This window comes from Lemur catta, chromosome 1 (assembly GCF_020740605.2).
Source record: "Lemur catta isolate mLemCat1 chromosome 1, mLemCat1.pri, whole genome shotgun sequence".
Lineage (NCBI taxonomy): Eukaryota > Metazoa > Chordata > Mammalia > Primates > Lemuridae > Lemur > Lemur catta.
Genome location: NC_059128.1, coordinates 129,464,691 through 129,486,448, shown reverse-complemented (window position 1 = coordinate 129,486,448; position 21,758 = coordinate 129,464,691). Strand labels below are relative to the sequence as shown.

The following is a 21,758-nucleotide window of genomic DNA, read 5'->3' as shown; positions in this document are numbered from 1 at the left end:
AAAACGGAGTTTTAGGACTCTTTCTTTTCAGTTATCATCTTACTTTGGATATTTTCTGCAGAATGAAGTAGTTATCAGGGAAAAGCATCAATGGAAGCTCTATCATTGGCCCTGAGCCTATTTTATTGCTCTAGCAGAAGTTATTTCCAGAACAGTAACAATGGTATTTGATTGTTGGTTCCTCAGCACAACAGGTGTGAGCTTCCCTGCTGAAGGCTTTCCTGTCTTCATCAGATGATTAAGTTTCTGGATTTGAATCCAGTTACTTTTCTGTCTGTAGCTGGTGCCATATGGCTGTGATGTCAGCCCCTAAATATGTGTTTGAGAGAAAAAAAGGATCAGCTTCTTGTCGTTACTTGGACTTCCTCCCTCGTCACTTCGTTTCTACCTTTATCCAGATGTGCCCAGGGAAATAGAAAGGAAAGAACTAATGAATAAAACGTCAGAGGGTTGAAACTCTTGAGAAATTCTTAGTAACTGATTATGAGACTAGATTGTAAATGTTCACTAATTTAAAGTACAAAATATTTGAATCTTGAGACAATGTAATTGACTAGTTAATTTTACCAATTTAAAGTGTAATTTTATATTCTATTAACATCTGTTAAATGCATATTAATATAAAATCCAACCAAGAGGGGACTTGAAAAGCATAAACAGGAACAGAGAAATGTACCTTATTCATTTTCAACTTTAATGTGAGATGAAAACCTACTTAACATCTAGTGAAATGTTTTTCAAATTGTAATTCATGACTCATTAGTGAGTGAAAAAATGAATTTATTAGGTTGCTACCTGTTATTGTTAAGACTATGGAGTGAAATAGAAAAGAATGAGGTAGAAAGTATCAGAGTTTATCATACAAAGTCAGGCGTTACTTCATGAAACCTGTTTGCAATACCTGTGTGTGTGTGCATGGCTGATGTAAATGTATTTTTATGGTGTGTCCAGAAAGTTCCAAACACAAATCTAGTCCAGTTACTTTAATTTTTCAATGAGGGAGATACAAGTCTAGAATGTTGAATTTATCTGCCCAAGAATACACAGCTAGTTAGTTTGAAAGCCAAATTAAACATTCAAGTCCCAACATGTAATCCATTTTTAATACCATGTCCAGATTAGCTCTTAGATATGCTCTAGGTGAACTGCACATGGTGTGGCTGGTAACATTCAACTCAGAGCTACAGTGGAACTGTGGTGGATTTTTCATATTTTCTGCAAAGAAAAGAATGTTACAATTGTCCAGGGAAATGGCCAGGAATGATCACAACCACATCAATACAGGCTCAAGGGGGAGCCCTGCTGGGCTTTTTTTTTTTTTTTTTTTTTATTTCAGCTTATTATGGGGGTACAAAAGCTCAGGTTATATATATTGCCCATGTCCTGCCCATCCCCCTGAGTCAGAGCCTCAAGCGTGTCCATTTCCCAGACAGTGCGCCTGGCACTCACCATGTAGACATACTTCCATCCCCTCCCCCCACCCCCCACCTCCCTGAGTCAGCACCTTCAAGCATGGCCATTCCCCAGACAGTGAGCAACGCACTCATCATGTGGGCATACACCCATCCCCTCCCCCCACCCCCCGCCTCAGTCTGATATCCAGTTGGTATCATTCCCCAATGTGCATTTAGGTGATGATCAGGGAAACCAATTTTCTGGTGAGTACATGTGATGCTTGTTTTTCCATTCTTGGGATACTTCACTTAATATAATGGGTTCCAACTCTCTCCAGGAGAACCAAAGAGATGTCATATCACCGTTATTTCTTATAGCTGAGTAATGCTCATGGTATATATATACCACAGTTTACTAATCCATTCGTGAATTGATGGGCATTTGGGTTGTTTCCACATCTTTGCAATTGTGAATTGTGCTGCTATAAACATTCGGGTGCAGGTGTCTTTTTTACAGAATGACTTTTGTTCTTCTGGGTAGATGCCCAATAAAGGGATTGCTGGATTGAATGGTAGGTCTACTTGTATCTGTTTAAGGTAGCTCCATAATGCTTTCCACAGGGGTTGCACTAGTTTGCAGTCCCACCAGCAGTGCATGAGTGTTCCTGTCTCTCCGCATCCACGCCAACATGTGTTGTTTTTGGACTTTTTGATAAAGGCCATTCTCATTGGAGTTAAGTGATATCTCATTGTGGTTTTGATTTGCATTTCCCTGATGATTAGGGATGCTGAGCATTTTTTCATATGTTTGTTAGCCATTTTTATATCTTCTTTTGAAAAATTTCTATTCATGTCCTTTGCCCACTTTTTGATAGGGTTGTTCGATTTTTTCTTACTGATTTTCCTGAGTTCTAAATATATTCTTGTTATCAGTCCTTTATCTGATCCCAATACCAAATTCCCCTCAAATCCCACAATGGGTGCTTAATGTTATCTTTTATCCGTCATCCTATAATGAACTCAGAAGAGGCATCTAAGAGTACAAAGTTAAGAAATGATGACTAGAAGAAATGTATAGAGAGAGTTCTGTTTCTATTTGGAAAACTTCAACCTGAGAGGTTGGCATTCTCATATTCTAGTGTTCATAAGAAATTTGGAGATAGGAGTAATTCAGGGCCCCTCCAGAAATTCTGATTAAAATAGGTCTAGGGTGCATTTTCACCAAGCACTTCAAGTTGTTCTAATGAAACTTTGTAGTTCATCAAAGACTGAAAGTCAAGTCTTAAATTGCTATAGAATTACAATGGAGATGTATTGATGGATTGGACTGTAACCAATGGTACAGTGAAAGGGGAAGCTGCAGGGAAGACAGAAGTCTCGGTTCTAGTCCCAACCTTGGTATTAACTTGGAATACTATGGACAAGTTACAAGCCTTTCTGATTCTTTCTATCCACCTTAAATTCTGTATTTTCTGCTATGGGATATTCAGATTTATTTCCTCTGGAAAAGGTTTTTTAGTAAGTCTACTAATCAGTTAAAGATTTACTTTCTTACTGGTTAGTGTTTTTTCATATTTTTGTGTATATGATGGCCCCAGCACTTCCCAGCTCAGTTCATTTATCTCATTTAATTTATTACATATTTTAGTCCTTAGAATGAAAATGCAACAAAATGCTTAATCATGATATTCCTAGTCCCCTACCTGTCTTCATTCTTAAATTGACATTTCCTGTGTAGAAAACCTGGGGATTATTAAAGAGAAAAGGATTTGGAAAGGGAGGACTTGGGTTTAAATTTTATCTTAGCCTGGCTTGTCTCTGAACTCAGTGCTTTTCAGAACTTAATCTCCAGGAATCTCAGCTCCCTCATCCACACCTCTCTAAACAGCGCAGGTGATGATGCCTGGCTGTCTCACAAAGTCGGAGGAGGTAAAAATAAGACATTGTGAAAAATTACATGATAGCTGTAAAGGACCATGACTTTGTCAGATTTAAAATATGATGACTGCTGTCCAAGCACAGCTTTACTAAAAGAAAAAGCAATGACTGTGACCACCTAGCAGAAAACTGTAGCAGACGTTGAGTTTGATTAAAAAGCCTTCTTTCCTGAGAGAGAAACTGAGTCTGTAAGTATATCTTCCCTTGGGCCTTCACTTTTAAGAATGTGAAACCAAATATGCTGATAGAAGCCAGACGATGGTTCCTGGGTTGGCTATTTATTCAGCACTTACCTAGACAATCTGAGGTCGTATGGATTCATTCAGAAACCAGAAGTCTCATACGTGATTTTCAGAAAGCACAGCCTATAGATTGAGCCTTAGCATAGTTGGATAATCACATGGTATCCCAGAAGGCAAAGCAGGGAGGTGCTAGAGCAGTTACTCATAACCTAGAGTCTCCCTATTGATGCATTTCTTTGTCTTATTCCTGTGGCACAAATTTTATGGGACTGATATCATCGTTGCTTTGTGAGTTGGAGGATTATATATGCTTCTGATTTTCCCCTTTGATGGTGAGCCAAATGCTATTTTACAAAACTTATTTGAAAATGGTTAGTGAAGGCAGAGATACATTGTGATTTTTCAAAAAAATCTAGTTTTGTGATTTTTGTAATGGTCCACAGAGGACCTTTGTTTATTTTCTCTTTTCTTTTTGAGGTTGGTCAGAAAGAAAAATATGTGAGTCCTGCCAGCAGTTGTCTTTGATCTTCAGAGATATGCTTTTCCATTGCTAGTTCATTCAAATTTCGGGAATGGAAGAAATGTACTTTTCTTTTGCATTTCTTTGTAAATGTTCTTAGGCCATAATAAAAGACCAACTTCTATTGTATATGAATTTTCCTTTGGCAACATAAGATAAAACAAAAAGCACAGACACATTTTTATGTTTGCATTTTGTATTGATGTAATAAGCATCATGGTAACACATGGATATCTTTTTATGGAAACACATTCAAATTTAATCATTTGTGCTTTGTTGCAAAGCACGAGAGGAAGCCAAAGCTTAGCAGTAATATTTCTCAGTGGTAATATTATTCTAGAAAAAGCCATTTATACTGCCAAGGGGAAAATATGACCATCTATAGACTTCAGTTTAAGTAAGAGGAGTTTTTAACCTTTCAAGAAATAGATACATTAAGTTCAGAGAACAATAGTTTTTCTCCCTATGAAATTAAATATTTGAATCTCATAAAACTACAATCAGATTTAAAAATTAAATGTTCTATTATTTAATATATACAGCAGGAGTCTCTTCAAATATCTTTTATTTCCATATTTTAATTGTATTTATTATTTACTGGTTACCTGAATTATTTATTGAATTTCCTCTAGAGAACTCAACCTGTCCTTGCATGGAAGTTTCAAACTTTTAATATAACATAGATATTTTTCTGTAATTTCATAAAGTAAAATTCATTCATAATTTACACAAATGTATATACCCATTTAACTGCCTCTCTATTCAAGCTATAGAAAACTTATATCACCCCAGAAAGGATCCTAGTGATCCTTTGGTTAATATTCTTCACATCCTCTATCTCAGCAACTACAGACCTGATTTCTATCAATATAGATTAGTTTTAACTGTTCAAAAGGCCAGTGAGAATGGGAGCACATAGTAGGTACCCTTTTGTGTCTGGCTTCTACCATTTAGTGTAATGTGTCTGAGTATTTGTTCATGTTGTATTTATCAGTTCTTTTCTTTTTATTGCTGACCAACCTTCCATTGCAAAGACATGTCATGATTTCATTATTAGTTCACCTGTTGTTAGATGAGGTTTTTTGGTCCAATTTTTAGCTATTAGGAAAAAAACCTCTAGAAACATTGATGTACAAATTTTTTGTGGACTTATCAGTTCTCTTGAATAAATATAATACCTAGAAGTAGGTTTTCTGGGACCTATGGTATTATGTTTATGAGAAACCGCCAAACTTTTCTCTAAGGTGGTTGTGCCATTTTGTCATCCTGCTTATGTCAATGGGAATTCCACGATTTCCACATCTTTCCCAATCCTTGGTATTGTCTATTTTTTCATTTTTAGTCTCTGTAATTGTAAAAACAATTACAAAAAATATGTTTGGGGCTTAACTTGCTCTTTGCATAAAATTTTATTGAGCACATAAAAATTAATTTTGCTTCATTGAGAAAGGTTTCATGGAAGAAGTGATATTTGAACTTGACCTTAACTGATGGTTAAGAGTTTATTTATTAAAGGGTGTGTTGGAGGATGGGGGCTTGTTAAGTAAAGCATTTAGAACAAAGAGAACAGTGTGAAGATCATTAAAACACATCAGGGACTATAGTTTACCTTTGTGCCAGTAGCAGAAAAGACGCTTGGTGAGCAAATAAAAATTTCAGGAGAGATTAACAAACTCCTACCAATTGTGCCAGATTTGCATATGGGCAAGGTAAAGGGAAACTATTCATCATTATTGCTTAAAATATTATTAAATTAGGTTGCTTTACCTGGGAACCTGATAATATAAATAACATTCTCCTACAGACTAACTGCAAACAAATACAATTGTATTTCTCCTCTGGGAGTAGAGTGGATTTAGCAAGGAATGCTCTCTCTTTAAGAGCGAGTGACACGAATGGATAATTTGCTCTAAATATTTGATGTATTGGCTAAAGCTCTGCATGTGGGTCAATGAGTCTGTCAGTTCTGTCAACTCAAGGAGACTGGGTTAGAGCTCTCATTTAATGTTTGTTTGATCCATGAATTTTTATCTTAGTAATACTCATTACTGGGTCTGAATAGTCTGAAATATTTGCTATACCATCCCTACACCCTCCTTCCCCTCTCTATCCCTCTCTCCCACACACCCTGTCATCTCCTTCTCCTTCTCTTGTCCCTCCCTCTCTCTCCCTTCCTGCCTTTCTTCCCACTTGTGGACATATTTTTGCAGATTACTGAAAAGCATAGTTATCCATACTTTTGGAGTTAAATATCCCTCCGGATTCTTGAATAAAGTAAAGGCTTGGTTGCTTGTGGCTTAAAGTAAAACCAAATACTTGGTGAATGCCTATTACTCTGAGAGCTACACATAGATAGTAGAACCTATAATATTTTCCATGTGGCTCTGTGGTTTCAATACTAGTGATTCCCCTTTTCTTTTCCAAGGAGGATTATACAGCAGCAATTAGGAAAATAGCATACCTAATCATCTTCATTCTTTTTTAACTCACAATAAAGTATGATAGTTTATTCTCCTCAAAGCCTTTCAGTCAGAGAACTCTGTCTACCCCTAGACCTTAGATTTAGGTTATTACTGGATGCAATTAAAGATACATTAAAAATGCATTCAAACCAGATTGTCTTCCTGAAATATCTCAGATTTGTAGGGCACAGGAGATTGAGTGGGTTGGTTAGTTAATATGGAGTCTGGAGGACGGAATAGATAAAGTTAAAACTATGAACCTGGAACGGTTGATATTTATTTAGGACATAAAGTTGTCCAGGTACTATAGTAAATGCTTTATATGAACGATCTAATTTAGTCCTCAAAATATATGATTATCTTATATCTGTTCTACTTTGAAGAATTATGATTATTCCTGCCATTTATTGAGCACCTGTCATGGACCAAGTCCTTTAATTGCAGTATCTCTGACTCATGCCTACACTTAAAGGTAGTAACCCTCTCCATTTTAGAGATGAGGGAATTAAGGCTCAGAGAGGTGAAGTAACTTGCCTAAGATTGCACAGCTTGTCAGTGTTTGAGAATGGCTTTGATTCGAGATCACTTTGATCCTCAAGCCTGGTGCCGTATTCTTCACCCCATGGCTGAGGTACCTTCTTTCTCATTTCTCATATATCCATGCTTTGGTGAAAACCATTTTAAAGGAAGCTTATGGAAAAAACAGAACTGAATTATTTATAGGTCCCCTTTAAGATTTCCGTAATTGAAGCTAATTTTTAGTGTTTATGGTAATTTGCATAGATTAGAAAAACTGTAACACTTCCAAGACCTAAAAAGTTGTTCACTCAAGATGCTTGTAACAATTTCCACTACATAGCTTAGGTTTACTGTTAATAATTATTTGGTCTTTGAGATTTCAAAAACTTTGCTTCAAAATGAAATCATTCTTTAACTATTCCAGAATGGCCTATTGAAAATCAAATACATTGGCATAAATTAATAATATATATATTACTTAATGTATCCTAAATATAGCATAATATTTTCTATTTTCTCTTTTGTGGTCTGTTTCTTTTCACAGCATGTTTAGAAGACTACACAGGTGATTTTGGGACATTAACTTCTCGAAACTTCCCCAATAATTACCCCAACAACTGGGAATGCATTTATAGGATCACAGTGAAAAGCAGCCAACAGATTGCATTGCACTTCACAAACTTCTCCTTGGAGGAAGACATTGGTGGAAAATGTTTGTCAGATTTTTTGGAAATCAAGTAAGCACACTGATTTATTTCACTATGATCTTTTTCATTATTTGTTCTCATTAATAATCTTTCCTAGGCTTTCCTAGATTAAGGAAAACTTATGAAAATTCTCTGTAAGGCTGCCTGCTGTGCACTTTCTTGCAAGAGATAAAGTTTGTCATTTGAATGAAGCCTGACTTAGAAGAAATACAGAAAATTGCATAAGATTCGGTGGTTATTTTGAAGTGATTCTTTTGTTGGGAATATTTGAAAATAAACTCCAGATTTTATCTGGACAAAGAAAACAGATGTTCTACTACTCTGAAATGAGATACTCGCAGTTATTGAATACCTACTTTCATTATGTAGGCTGTTTGCTGTTCATTTAATCTTCTTATATCACAAAAATGATAGCTGGATAGCAACCATAAGTTTTCCATGAAGTTTTTTGTATTCAAATAATAAAAGTCTAGGCTTGAGAATTTCAGTACAAGGCATTTTTCTTTCATTATTTGGCACTTTGAAAGAGTGTGTTTAAAAAGTTTTATTGTTGCAGTAAAGGTAAGTTAACTTATACAGTGCTATCTCCCAATATCATTATATCGAGTTAAATTAGGGTAATCATTTTGGTGTGCATTTATGTCAACATTTTTTGGCATTTGAAATCTGGAATCTTATTTTATAATACATTTTATTTTATGATGTAAAGTAGAGTACTAAAAAGACAAATCACAATTGTATTCTATCATATTAAAATGACATAATTTTCTTAATTTATAGCAATTAATCACCGGACTTTGATGTTGAATGAGTCCTTATTTTTTTATTTGAAAAAGCTACAGATTGATTATAAACTAGATTTAAGGCCCTCTAAATTCTTAGGAAGGGAATTATTTCTAGAATTTTGCTAAATATATCAAATATGATCTAAATTTTGAAAATTTCCAAATTAGAATGAAAACATTTAAGGTTTCTCTGTAAAATAAAACAACACCTGTTTATGTTATTAATAATTACAGTTTCTTTGTCTTGTTTACTCTGACACATTTGCCACAGGCTTTATTTGAGATAAAGATTAAACACATTCTTTCAGTTTGCAATTGGTAATATAAAATGCCATGCCAACCATAAATGACAATGACAGTTATTCATTGCTAAGTTATTCAAATACTATTTAATAAAATCAAACCCTTGAAATTGTGTTTTAGAGAGTATTTCTGAGAGAAGTTGGTCAATCTGATAAACTGCTAATGTTTATTATCCCAAAGTTTAAATTATTTTAAATATTTGTATAGTAACATCATCAGTAGCCTAACACATTTTCATTTTTGTAATCTGTTAGAGATGGAGGCTATGAAACTTCACCATCTCTAGGAATATACTGTGGCTCAAATCTACCTCCAAGAATTATCTCTCATAGTAACAAATTATGGTTAAAATTTAAGAGTGATGTAATTTTCTCAAGCTCTGGATTCTCAGCTTACTGGGATGGATCATCAACAGGTAAATTGTGAAGAACTGCCTTTTATTGGAGAATCCGGTCTTCTTGGTTTCTTAATTCTTGAATTGTCATGTTCTGTCCATCAGTTGTCCATTTTTGCCCAGCTGCGTTTAAACTTCACCATTGCAAATATTTTTTGGTTAGCAGCAGCCCATTTTTTTGAAGGGCAAAGGAAGAAAGTTCTATTCATAGTTCCCTGGTATATTTCATCAAGCTGGTCTCTGTGGTTAGAAAAAAAGTACATTGGTGCCACTTGGGATGGTAGGCTAGCTACTCTTTTGTGATGCAGCTTTGCTTTGCAACTTAAATGAAAGGAGGGTACAGTAGCCCCAGTTTGATACAGATGAGAAGATTCAATTTTACCAGAAGGAAAAGGGTGTATGTCATTCCATTTCCTTGTCCTGTAGGTTGTGGGGGCAATCTCACCTCTTCCAGAGGCACATTCACCTCTCCCAACTACCCGATGCCCTACTACCACAGCTCTGAGTGCTACTGGTGGCTGAAGGCCAGCCATGGCAGCCCATTCGAACTGGAGTTCAAAGACTTCCACTTGGAGCACCATCCAAACTGCACTTTAGATTACCTGGCTGTACGTATAACGTCTCGGTTGTATCATTCCTGTTCCCGTCTCACCCAACACACATAATGCATTTATTTTTATTTTTGAGATTCAGGAAAGGGGAGTGTCTAAACAGAACATCATATAAAATATTCACACAAGATAAAAACTTAAAGGAAATTTGGTGAAAATGACAATCTTTTCAGTATAACATATATTATTGAATGGCTTGATATATTACACTAAATATTGAAAATATATTGACTATGGACTATTAAAATATGCTGAAAACCACTTTCAGGAGGCATTTATCCCTCATGGGATTTATTATAATCATTATCTATGAAATTTCCTTATATGCATTGAAAAAAATCACAATTCAGATGAATATTTTGGTGAATTAGAGGAGATAATTTGAGTCATCTTATAATCACTTTTTACTCACCACTGTCTAAAGAAAAATGTATTATAACGTATCATAAATTATAAACTATGAAATAAAAAAGCCATGAGCATAACTGATATCAGTTATGGCCTGAAAAGTATATATTAGACTCATTTTCAGTCTTCAAACTTTACCCTAGGTTCACATGCTTACTAGTGTACCTCTCCACAGCTTAATGGTTCAAGTTCATGGCCCAAATTTATAGATACCTAAATATAATTTTTGAAGCTATTTTATTTCAGAGCTATTCTTTTGTTTGTCATATATATATTTCTTACGCACTTCCTCTGGATTACAGAGTCCTTTTGTAACGTTTATAGCCCCAACCATCTGACATTTAAAATGTTTTGTTAAAGGTATATGATGGCCCAAGTACCAGCTCCCATCTGTTAACTCAGCTTTGTGGGGATGAGAATCCACCTCTTATACGTTCTAGTGGAGACAGCATGTTTTTAAAACTGAGGACAGATGAAGGGCAACAAGGACGTGGCTTCGAGGCTGAATACTGGCAGAGTAAGTGTGTGTCCCAGCTACTCTGTGCCTATGGTGGGCCTTCAACTCTTGAAACAAACTGAAATAAGCATAACCCATTGGTGTGAGCAATTGAAATTCATCTTAGTTTCTTAGTTGAAAAAGTTAACTCCATTTGAGGGGAAATGCTTATTAAATTTAGTGTTGTAGTAGAAATGCATCTATGAACCATATTTTTAGAGACAGCTCTTTCAATATAACCTTTATTTTCCATTCATTGTCTTTTATAGCGCATCATAAAGACAGTATGAAAAAGACTTGAGAAAAGGTGTGCATGTACCTTGCTTAAGTCATTAGCTTTGGCTGAATTAGGCATTTACTTTCAGGATTAGCCATCATTAGGGGTATCTAGTGTGGTTTTGTTGAAAATGCAGCTCAAGAAAATGCTTAGCTTGAAGACATTTTTAAAAATTTAAGATTTTCATGTCTTCTTAAAGTCCTTTATACTCCCTCTATTGGCTGGATGCTTCCTGATGACTAACTAGAGGAATAAGGGAGCCTTTATTGTGAATTTCATGCAGACTTTTGAATGTTCAACAAAGCCATGTTGTTATTCATTTTTAACATTCACTTAGGACTTTGAGTTTTTAAACTGTTGAATTTAAAGGTCAGAATTTCTGTCCCTTCCAAATGTTAATGTTAGAAAAACAGAAGCACAGAATGTTTAATACACTTCTCTAACAAACAAATCAGACTGATCTCTGAGTAGAGCCAAGTTATTCTGCTCTCCCCCGATTCAACGGAATTTGATGCCTATTTTAACATGGCTATTTGATTTTCGTGACATTTTGGTTTGAGTTTACTTAAGTATTATTTCACATTTGTTCTAAATGGAGACCCTTTCACTATACAAATGCTGCACCATATATATTATATATAAACATATATATAATATAAGCACATATATGATTTTTAATCTAGATGTTTTCTTAAAGGGAAATCTCATGCACATCTTGGAGCAATTATGACATATGTGATAGTGGTTCTTAACAATCATGGTTATTTTCTTCTAGCATGTGAGAATGTGTTAATAGTCAATCAAACCTACGGCACCTTGGAGAGTATAAGTTACCCGAATCCTTATTCCACCAATCAGCGTTGCAACTGGACTATCCGTGCAACAACTGGCAATACTGTGAACTACACGTTTGTAGCATTTGAATTGGAATATCACACAAACTGCTCCACAGACTATTTAGAGGTATGTATTCTAAAACTCAATAAATCTCTGAATTTCAGATCACAGTAGCCAATTTAAAAGTCATGCTTTTTAGAATCAAATCCCTAACCCTGCCCTGCACCTCTATAATACACCAACCACCCATGGCATTTGAACAAGTATATTTCGTTTAATCTACTAAATTATATATACAAAGCACTATTTGTGTTTTTAGGTTTCAATGTAAATTCTAGACTGATTTCATATTATTTAAATTACACAGAACTAGAGTAATAACTTATATTTTTTCTTGGTTGTTTTTATGTTTGTTCTCTATAACTAAGAGATCAGAAAATGTTTGGGTATCTTGAATTTATTTAATGCATAATTTGCCTGGTGCTAGGTATCATGACTTTGATTCTTGTTTTTATTTTTAAATTTACTTCAGCTTGCTTTTATTTGCATAAAATGGAAGTTTCAATTGTTATAATAATGACCACCAGTAACATTTATCCAACTCTCTGCTTGCAATGTTATGCAATAAATGTTGCTTGAACATTAGGCAACCTAGAATATGAGGTAATCTGCTGTTTTTATCATAAGAAATTTTATTTAAAAAGCTTTTTTGCTGACTTGAATATGTAATATTTAGGGCTATGGACTGAAAAGTTATTTAGACATATATTTTTTTACCATTAATAAAATCACTTTCTGAGTCATCTAACACAGTGGTCCCCAACCTTTTTGGCACCAGGGACCAGTTTCATGGAAGACAATTTTTCCATGGACAGGGCAGGAGGAGCTCAGGCGGTGATGCCAGTGATGGGGAGCAGCTGTATAGATGAAGCTTTGCTCACTTGCCCACTGCTCACTTCTTGCTGTGCAGCCTCAGTTCCTAAGTTTCCTGGAAGACAATTTTTCCAGAAAAATTTTTCCAGATGGGGTAGGCATGGGGTGGGAGAGCTGTGTGGCCCAGACTGGTACCCGTCTGTGGCCTGGGTGTTGGGGACCACAGAGATCTAACACATCATCTTTATTTCTGTCTATATTGTTAATATGTAATACTTTTTGAATCTACATATGATATTTTCACTAAAAGTCTTTTCTGAAGGGACAAGTTTCCACTCTGGTAACGTTAGGACATTTTTTTCCTATTCCTACCTTCCCCACCTACCCACAACACAATGACTTAATACAGTTCTTTTTAATGTGATGAACGATTTTTAGAAGTCTTGCTTACAAAGACTGCCAACATCCATCACTTGCAACTGTGAGGTCATATTCCTAGGAAAAAATACTTTATCCCTGTAAATTTTTCTTTACTGTCTTTTTACCAGTTCTATCAAAAAAACAGCATTTGTTGAGGTTGTTTGAGGTTAACATATATTTTCCAAATAGCACTTTCATTTATGAAAACAAAGAAGAGAAAGCATCCCATGCTTTGAGAAACTCTGTAAAGTCCCAAATATAAGGAAATTCCCTTGTTTTTTGGGGAGAATGATTTGGAAAAAAATCTTGCTTTATATTTAGAAAAGTATAATATTAGAGAAATAGTAGCCATCATGTTTACCCATTAGAAAGTTATATTTACTAGTATACTAAGAAAATATGTCACAGTATCAAACAAGCTTACAAGCACGCATTTGGCAATGATCTCAAAGTCCACCTTCCTTGATCTTGAGTTCAAATGGTCTTCACAAGCTTAATGATGCCATGCTTGTCTCATTTCATTTACCTGGAGTAGCCATCATCTTCACATGGTGAGATCTTGTTCATATTTTAGAAAAAAGTAGAAAAGTTGCTTTCAAAGCCCTTTGTTCATACCGCAAATACAGCAGCTGATCATATCTGTTTTTATCAGCTGTGACTGTCCTGATACCCTGCTGGACTGTGCAGGCTGCTGGAAGGTGTGTGCTGTCTCCTACTCACTTTGCAACCCAGACACTTTATATACAGTTGGGACATTATAGGAATTCAATAAGTTCAGGTTAAATTGAATATTTCAGCTATATTTTAACATTTGTCTAATGATAGCTATTAATGAGAAAGAACTGAATTCCAACTGCTCTTTTTGTATAATCCCAAAGTATAATCAGTACATTCAGTATAATCCTACAATTTTGAGCATAAACCAAAACAGAACTCATGACTTTCAGAGCATTGCACGTATGACAATATGCTAGGTGCTGTAATCATGATTTGATAAAGCACAACAGAGAAAGCTGCAAAGAGAAGGATGCTTTTGAATTGGACTTTAAAGAAGGTGTTGGCAGAAAAAATGGGGAGGAAATGAGATGAAACACTTCCAGGAACCGGGCTCCACTTCTTTGGACTCGAGGATGGAATAGCAACAGAAGGGCCTGTCAGGTAATTTTTGGAGGTGTTTGAAAGCTCAAATTAAAAAAAAAAAAAAAAAAGCTTATTCCAACAACAGCAGAGCAGCTAATTAGAGGCCCTGAGTAGGCGACACATCTGTCATGTTATGGGCATGCCATTCCTCTTGTGCAACTCTGATGGTGAAAGCAGCAAAAATACAGAATTAGAACCAGAAGTTCAGAAAAGCTTTCCAAAGAACAGCACTGCTGCCACGGGAGGAGATTGTTTTCCATCTCCGTGAGCCAATGGGCAAGCCCAAGGCAATAGCTGCAATGGGTGGTCTGTGATGGAAATTGTAAAGCACAAATAAGCACTCAAGGAGAAAAAAGTCACAGACACAAAAATCTAGCTTCCATTATTTTAATAACTTTTAGTTAAAGTGTTTTTTCAAGTGACTTAACCAAATCCCAACTGAGTGACTGTTATTAGAGCCAGAATTTAGTTATTTTGAATTAATAAAATGGAAACTATGAAAGAACTCGCTTAGGTGCTGGCCAAACACTATGTCCAACCTTGCTAAGAGGTATGAGTTGGTAGGGATGCCACTGGGAAACAAATCTATCCTTTATTATTTTGTCCTTTGGGCAAAACAAACTGTATCAGATTTGGAAATAAACTATGCAGTGAGATAAAGGGTCATTTGCTTAAAGGAGTAAGACCATATTGCCCATGCAAATATGGGAAATCAACCTTAAGGATTCTGTCTGTATTTTACAACTTGATTTCACTTTTTCAATTTTATTTTGAGTCTGAGTCTCCACGTGGAAGAGATTTCATGTAGGTTATTGAATATTCAAACGGAAGTGATGAATTTGGGAGAAATCAGCACAGAGATGTATAGAAAATCCAGGGCACGTGCTAAGTCAACAGGGGGCATGTGTGGTGAGAAGAGGCAGGAGAAATGCTAACGGGTTATCGTGTTGTGGAAACCCAGGGAAGAGAGCCTAATAGAAGAGGGTGACGATCAGCGTGGTGAGATGCTGTGTTCCCAAGCGGTCAAGACAGGTCAGGGGTGAGAAGGGTCCCTTGGAGATCAGGTGACACTGGACAGAGCAGGGTTTGTGGAGTGGTGGGAGTAAGAGCCAGATTATAGTGTGAACAGGCATGAAGGGAAGAGAGTGAGTATGGACTGAAGTCTAAGTCCATGAATTTGCAGTTCTCTGGAGCAACCCAGAGTAAGTCCTGGCCTCTGTTCTCTAGTCCTCATCCTTCCTTTCCCTGTCGGGTCCTCATCTAGCAAGCGTCCATGGGACAAATCCTTTGCATGTTCTTGTTTATGTCAATGACACTTGAAACGTGGCTCCCAGAATGGGATGCAACAGCCCGACTAACCTGGCCTGGCCCAAGTAGGTCGGGACTGCATTGCCCGGTTCATATACTTCTGGTATTTTAGGCTGAAGTTAAGTGGGATTTATTGTTAGTCATATCATAATGTTGACCTATATCAAGATCTATAATCTCCAGGTCACTTTTGCATGAATTGTTATGGCTTCAGAGCCTTGGCTTATATAATTTAAAAAAATCTGAGCAGAGATATTATTCCTGGTAAATTATATTTAATTTTGTCTGAGAATTCCATCCTATCATGATCCCCCTGAATCCTCATTCATTGCTCTTCACAGCATTATTCATTTGTATATAGTCTCATTGGCCATTAGCCTAATACTTCAAAAAATGATAAAAACATAAAACAAGGTGGCACCTGTTTTACATACTCTGGAACGATAGTTTCTTTTTGCTTAAAATGGATCTATTATTGCTCTAAGGCAAATTGATCACTCTGTCCTAATTTTTTGGTCGCTGCCACATTCACAACCATTTCTTTGCTGGCCGGAATTAATCTAGAGTAGCACTTCTCTTCACTATTTCCTTTATTTTCTGAAAGAAGAGAATATATAAAGACTTCAACAAATGCTACACTTTTTTCAGAATAAGACACATATGTAGTAGGTGTCCGTATGGTTGAAATTGTCTTCCTGTTGCCGTCCCTGTCCATCTCTTTTTGCTGCATTAATGTTGATATATTTCCTTTGCAAAAGATTGCAGTCTCTGCTGAGAAGCTGATGGTGGCAGATAAAGTCCCTATAACTGGCTCTTACATCCGGCTGCATTCCAGAATCATTTGGCAATCTTGTTAGAAAAACATATTCCTAGACCTCACCCCAGACTTAATCAAAATCCCGAGGGTGCCAGGAGTGCGAGCCTTGCACATTCCTTAGTCAGCACTTGAGACCCACGTCCACTGAGACAGCCCATTTTATCCTTACTTCAAAGCTCCCTCCTGGGAAGTTACACGTATTTTAGTATCTATCTTCTATGTTTCTTGTCCAGTAGGTCTTACTTTTCCATTATAGCTGAGTTATATGCTTTGTCTCACCAACAGTGTCACCTGGTGATACTGCTGATATTCCATTTACCTCATTATGTAAAAAAATGTCAAACCTACTTTACAGTTTCGTATTCTGATTCTAAACTTTGTCCCTGCTTTTCTGATCAGGCACCTTCACCGTTATCATCTTCTGTCACCTGCTTTCCTTCCCTCCTCTCCCGTCTTCTTTCCCACTCAAGTCAGTGTCAGGTCCTCTGGACTATGGCTGCGCCTTCTGGCAAATGCATTTTCCCGAGTCTTTATTAGGTGCATTTCATCTCCTGCCAAATCCTTGCTGATGTCATCCTGTTCGGCCCAGATGTTTATATCATCATTTATTACACTTCCACGTCCTCCTTTCAATTGCAAAATAATACATTTTGAATGTAAGAATGGATAAAAAGAAGTCACTAGGGTCCCTGAATCTTTCAGCCTGACATCCGTATTTTCTAAGTCTGTAGCATGAGCAACACTTTCCATACCACGACCCTGAGACATCAGGCCCATATGATATTGTAATTAGCAAGGGTAATACTAGCTGTTGTTATGGAGAACTCATAAATTCTCAGATGCTTCATGCAACACAACTTTATTTCTCAATCACATCAGAGTCGAATGCAGGTGTTCTTGGCTTTTCACTTGGTGATTCATGAACCCAGACGAAGGAGAAGTCGATCTGGGGGAACCACATATCTGTCTTGGCCACAAATACTGATAGATATTTCACAAATAGAGACCTATGTTCTAATAAATTTGGGAAATGCTGAACCAAATGCAACTAGCAAGGGGTGGTTGTTTTGTTTTGTGCTTGCTATGGTACTTCCTCAGGCCGTTGCGGTCCTAAATATGCATTCTTCATTCATTTATCCATTCCTCCAGTCTGGAGAACATATTTTAGACACCCAGGCTGTGGCAGTGTAACTCTTTAAGCCTAATAGATAGAACTACTGCAGGGACAGCAGCCAGGAGAGAGAGCCGGGCCCCTCGGGAAGGAAACACTGAGGGGGACGCCAGAGGCGATGTTCTGAATAGATTATTGGAATTCTAATTAATTAGCATCTACTGGACATTTGTATTCCATAGAACATTCTCAGGGAAACTTTATTCTAGAGATATTTTCCAAATTTATTCCATTTTTATTCTTATGCAAATAAGCAAATTTTTAAGTTCATGAGATATGAGAGAGTTTTCCTTCACATTTCAGATGTTTACTTTGAGAATTACAATAATATTTGTCATTAATTAAATGCCTACCTTATGCTAGGCACTACTGGAGACATGTTGATAGATATAATTACCTATCCTCACAATAGTCCAGCAATTGAGTGTTTTTAAGCTCATTTAATGGCAGGAGAACTGGGACTGCGATGGGGAGCTGTACTCACTCCAGGATCCCACTGCCAGGAAGTGATGGGCCCAGGTTCATGCTCAGGGCTGTGTAACCGGAGTGTGGGCTTTGGAGTCCGCCTGGGCTCAAAGCTGGGCCCCTCCTCACTAGCCGTGACCTTGGGCAAGGAATTTAACCTCTGGCTGCCTCGGTTTCCTCATGTGTAAATGGGGGGTAATAATTACACCTCCTCATAAACTTGTAAGAGTCAATGATTTAATCCACACACCTGGAAAATACTGAGTACTCAAGAAATGCATGTTATCATTCCTCCATGCTCCTCTGGAGAGAGCATAACTCCTGCTTAGCCATTAAGATTCTTTCTCAGACATTTCAGGAAGTTGTTTCTCACCCTTACAACCACCTGCGTCTCTTGGAAACTCCATCTCCAATCTTTGTGCCCTGTCAATTAGGAGTGGTTGTTGCTCCCTGGTGATGTCTGTCTTCTTCCCCAGAGCAGAGCCTTGGTCTGCTGAGCAGCTCCCACAGTTCACAGGTTGTTCTTTCCCTTCCAAGTTCTCCCACTCAATGAATCCCCCTCCCAGAGGGCTTTGCCTTCCATCTGTTCCCTCGGAATCTGTAAAGGCAAATTTCTTCTGTCCTTGCAAAGACCTTTGCATCCTCTCTTAGTGAAGTGGAAACAGATGCTGTGTTTGCAGCACTCATTGTTGCTGGTCACGTGATGGCATAACAGCGTCCATACAGGTCCCAGGAACAATTCCTCCGTTTCCAAATTTCTTGGCTTAAAGATAAACCACAGTCGTCTTCAGCTCCCCATTAAAAGCAGCTCCAGACGCTGAGCTTTGGGCTGTTCTTGGGGGGAGTCCCTGGAATTAGAACAGCTTAAACCAGCTCCCACTTGTCAGCTGGACAAATGCAACAGTAGTCTGCTGGCTACTGTGGGATGCTAATATTAATAATTAAGATTTAGTAAGTCCTGCAGTGCTCACTGGCAAGAGAATGTCTTACAGGGTCCCGGGCTACATCATAAAATGTACAATCTGGCTGAGGAGTCTGTATCTGTGCAGTGTAACCTAGTGCTTCAGAATGAAGATTCTGGAGCCACACAAGTTCGATTTAAACCCAAACTCTACCAACTACCTTGAGCAAGTTACATAGCTTCTTTGTGCCTCACTTTCCCTATCTGTAAAATGGGGTTACCAGAGCAAAGAAGTTAATGTATGTAAAGAGCCAGAACAAAGTCTGGCCCATGGTAAACACTTGTATAAACGTTCACTGTCACTGTTTGCACCTACTCTGATATAAGAGAAGCACGTCCATTAGGCATAGAGAAATTCACAAATAGTATTCAGTTCTTTAGGCTGAGATATAATTAATGGTTCACTTTTTATGACACTTAATTTTCCTCTTGCTTTCTGCCTGAAACCTGCTTGGGTAATGCATTTTGACTCTTCTCACAAAGGGTAAATGATAAATGATAAAACCAACATTTTAGTTCAGTCATTTTACTAGAAGCTCCATTAAGAAATGTAGTGAAGAAAATGTTGATTTTATTGACTAACAGGAGTTTGGGGTACTATCCCTGTAATTTTAAAAATTGTTTTGTTACTATTATTACAGAGAATAGAACTTTTGCTGTATCCTTGAATTCAACAATGGTTTTTTTTTTTTTTAAACAAATTACCAATGAAGGAAACAGAGAAAATTCCTCAGAGCAGCTGATGCTTTTCAAAATATTGAATTACTAAACCTCCATATACCTTTGCTTCCAGAACTCTAACATAGAGATAATATTACCTGCATTATATATAGAGCTGCTAGGAATTTTAACTTAGAATAATGCCCAGCACAGAGTAAGTGCTAGTAAATATTGCCTACTATTATTTTAGCAAAAATAATTGTAGGGATTATTTTTTGCTGCCTAAAGCATTTTGCAGTAAATAAAAAGCTATGGTTTCCAAAACAGCTTTCCCAATTATGATTAACATGGATTGGCCCCATATGTGGTGAAAACGGGGCTTCATTCCCCTGCCTTCCACTTTCCTACAAAAGCCACAGCGGATTTTCTATCTGAATCTAAGAAATGTAGTAGTTACAATCCTATTTGCTAGTTGGAGAAATGCAGAGAAGCAGATGAGATTTTGTGTGTTGGCAGCCATGGTTCTGAGCTGACTTTCATCACGATGGCTCCTCCTCACAGGCTTCCTGGGCAGATGAGTCATGCTTCCTGGAACTGTCTGCCAGAGGAAGTTTGCTGCTAGGACTTTTGCATTTTGCTTAGAGCTTGGAGATAAGCTATTACAATTCTGTGGACATGTGCTATTCAAAAATATGCACAAAGCCGCCAAGGCAGCTCTTGCCTTTAATCCTAGCACTCTGGGAGGCTGAGGCAGGAGGATTGCTTGAGCTCAGGAGTTTGAGGTTGCTGTGAGCTACGATGACATCACAACACTCTACCCAAGGGCAAGAGAGTGGGACTCTGTCTCAAAAAAAAGAAAAAAAAAGAAAAAAATATATATATGCAGAAAAGTGGCAACAGCATACCAAACAATTCAATTTATGTCTTGATATGAATCTAACACTGTACTAAGTGTGATACAGATTCAAAAGAAGTTTAGAATGAAGTATATTCGTTAGTTACTAAGCCAAACACTTTGTAGTGTCATTGAGTTTAGCAAGAGGCATTTTATAAGAAATGTTGGCTTTACCTGAGTAAAAAGTGATTTTTTTTACATTATAAAGTAATTAAAAGAAGAATGTTTATTTCAGTGTGATCAAAATCCCTTTCTTCAAAAAGAAATGCTCATCTTTTCTGCCCATCCTTTGCCATGAAGAACTTTCACATGATTGCATTAGTTTATGCGGCAGTTAATGAAGCAAACACTCCAGCCTTCAAAAGAGAGCCCTTGCTCTTGAATTCAGAAGAAACTCTGCGAGTTTCCTCTCACAATATTCTCTTAAACACGAAGGACAGAATCAGGATGAATAATCATCAAACCTACAATAATTTCCAAACTACTCTCAAGCCAGTAGAAATTCCATTAGATGCTCAGAACTTGAATTTTTCTGTGCACACTTCCTGTCCTGGTTGTCCTCACGTTGCTGTGCTGCCCAGACGGGCAGGGAACGCAGGCACTGCTATGAATGAGAATGCATTGGTCAGGAAGCTCAATTTTAAAAATTGGTCATCATAGTTGTGGATTTCAGTTAATAATATTGAGTTTCTACATTTTAGAATGGGAAAGATTTCCAATTATAACATTTTAGTTTTTCAGTTTTTTTTAAATGGCATCTTTCCCCTTCGGTTCTTACACTGACTGTGTTTAACAGACTCTGCCTTCCCACCCTAGCTGACTCAGGGGAGCTTGGATGACAGCACTGTGAGTTTTTCCAGCTCGAGGTTCTATGATTTTGTGTTGTTCCGTGAACCAGGTTCTTCCCTATTCCCACAACTGTCTGCAGCAGACGGTGAGGCTTTTAGGAAGCATAATAATAATAATAATAAATGTTTAGCATTTCACTGTAGCAGGACAATTGGCAGAAGGAAAGCTGAGATGCATGGAATTGAATGTTCCTGTACACACAGGAGAGTACTCTTGGCTCTCGACGCATTTCACAGACCACTAGAGAGAGAATTAGGCTATTGCTCCATCAGTGACTATTGAAATTTATGTTTATAAGAAGGCTTC

General features: G+C 37.1%; 1 protein-coding gene across 1 annotated transcript in view; it reads left to right on the top strand.

Annotated features, from left to right (window-relative positions):
• Positions 1-21,758, top strand: part of CUBN (cubilin) — a 227,505-nt gene that overhangs the window by 49,476 nt on the left and 156,271 nt on the right. The window contains exons 23-27 of the mRNA XM_045534123.1: positions 7,620-7,812; positions 9,125-9,285; positions 9,691-9,872; positions 10,644-10,800; positions 11,832-12,019. Of these exons, the coding sequence (XP_045390079.1) occupies positions 7,620-7,812; positions 9,125-9,285; positions 9,691-9,872; positions 10,644-10,800; positions 11,832-12,019 (881 nt within the window). The remainder of the gene's footprint in view (positions 1-7,619; positions 7,813-9,124; positions 9,286-9,690; positions 9,873-10,643; positions 10,801-11,831; positions 12,020-21,758) is intronic.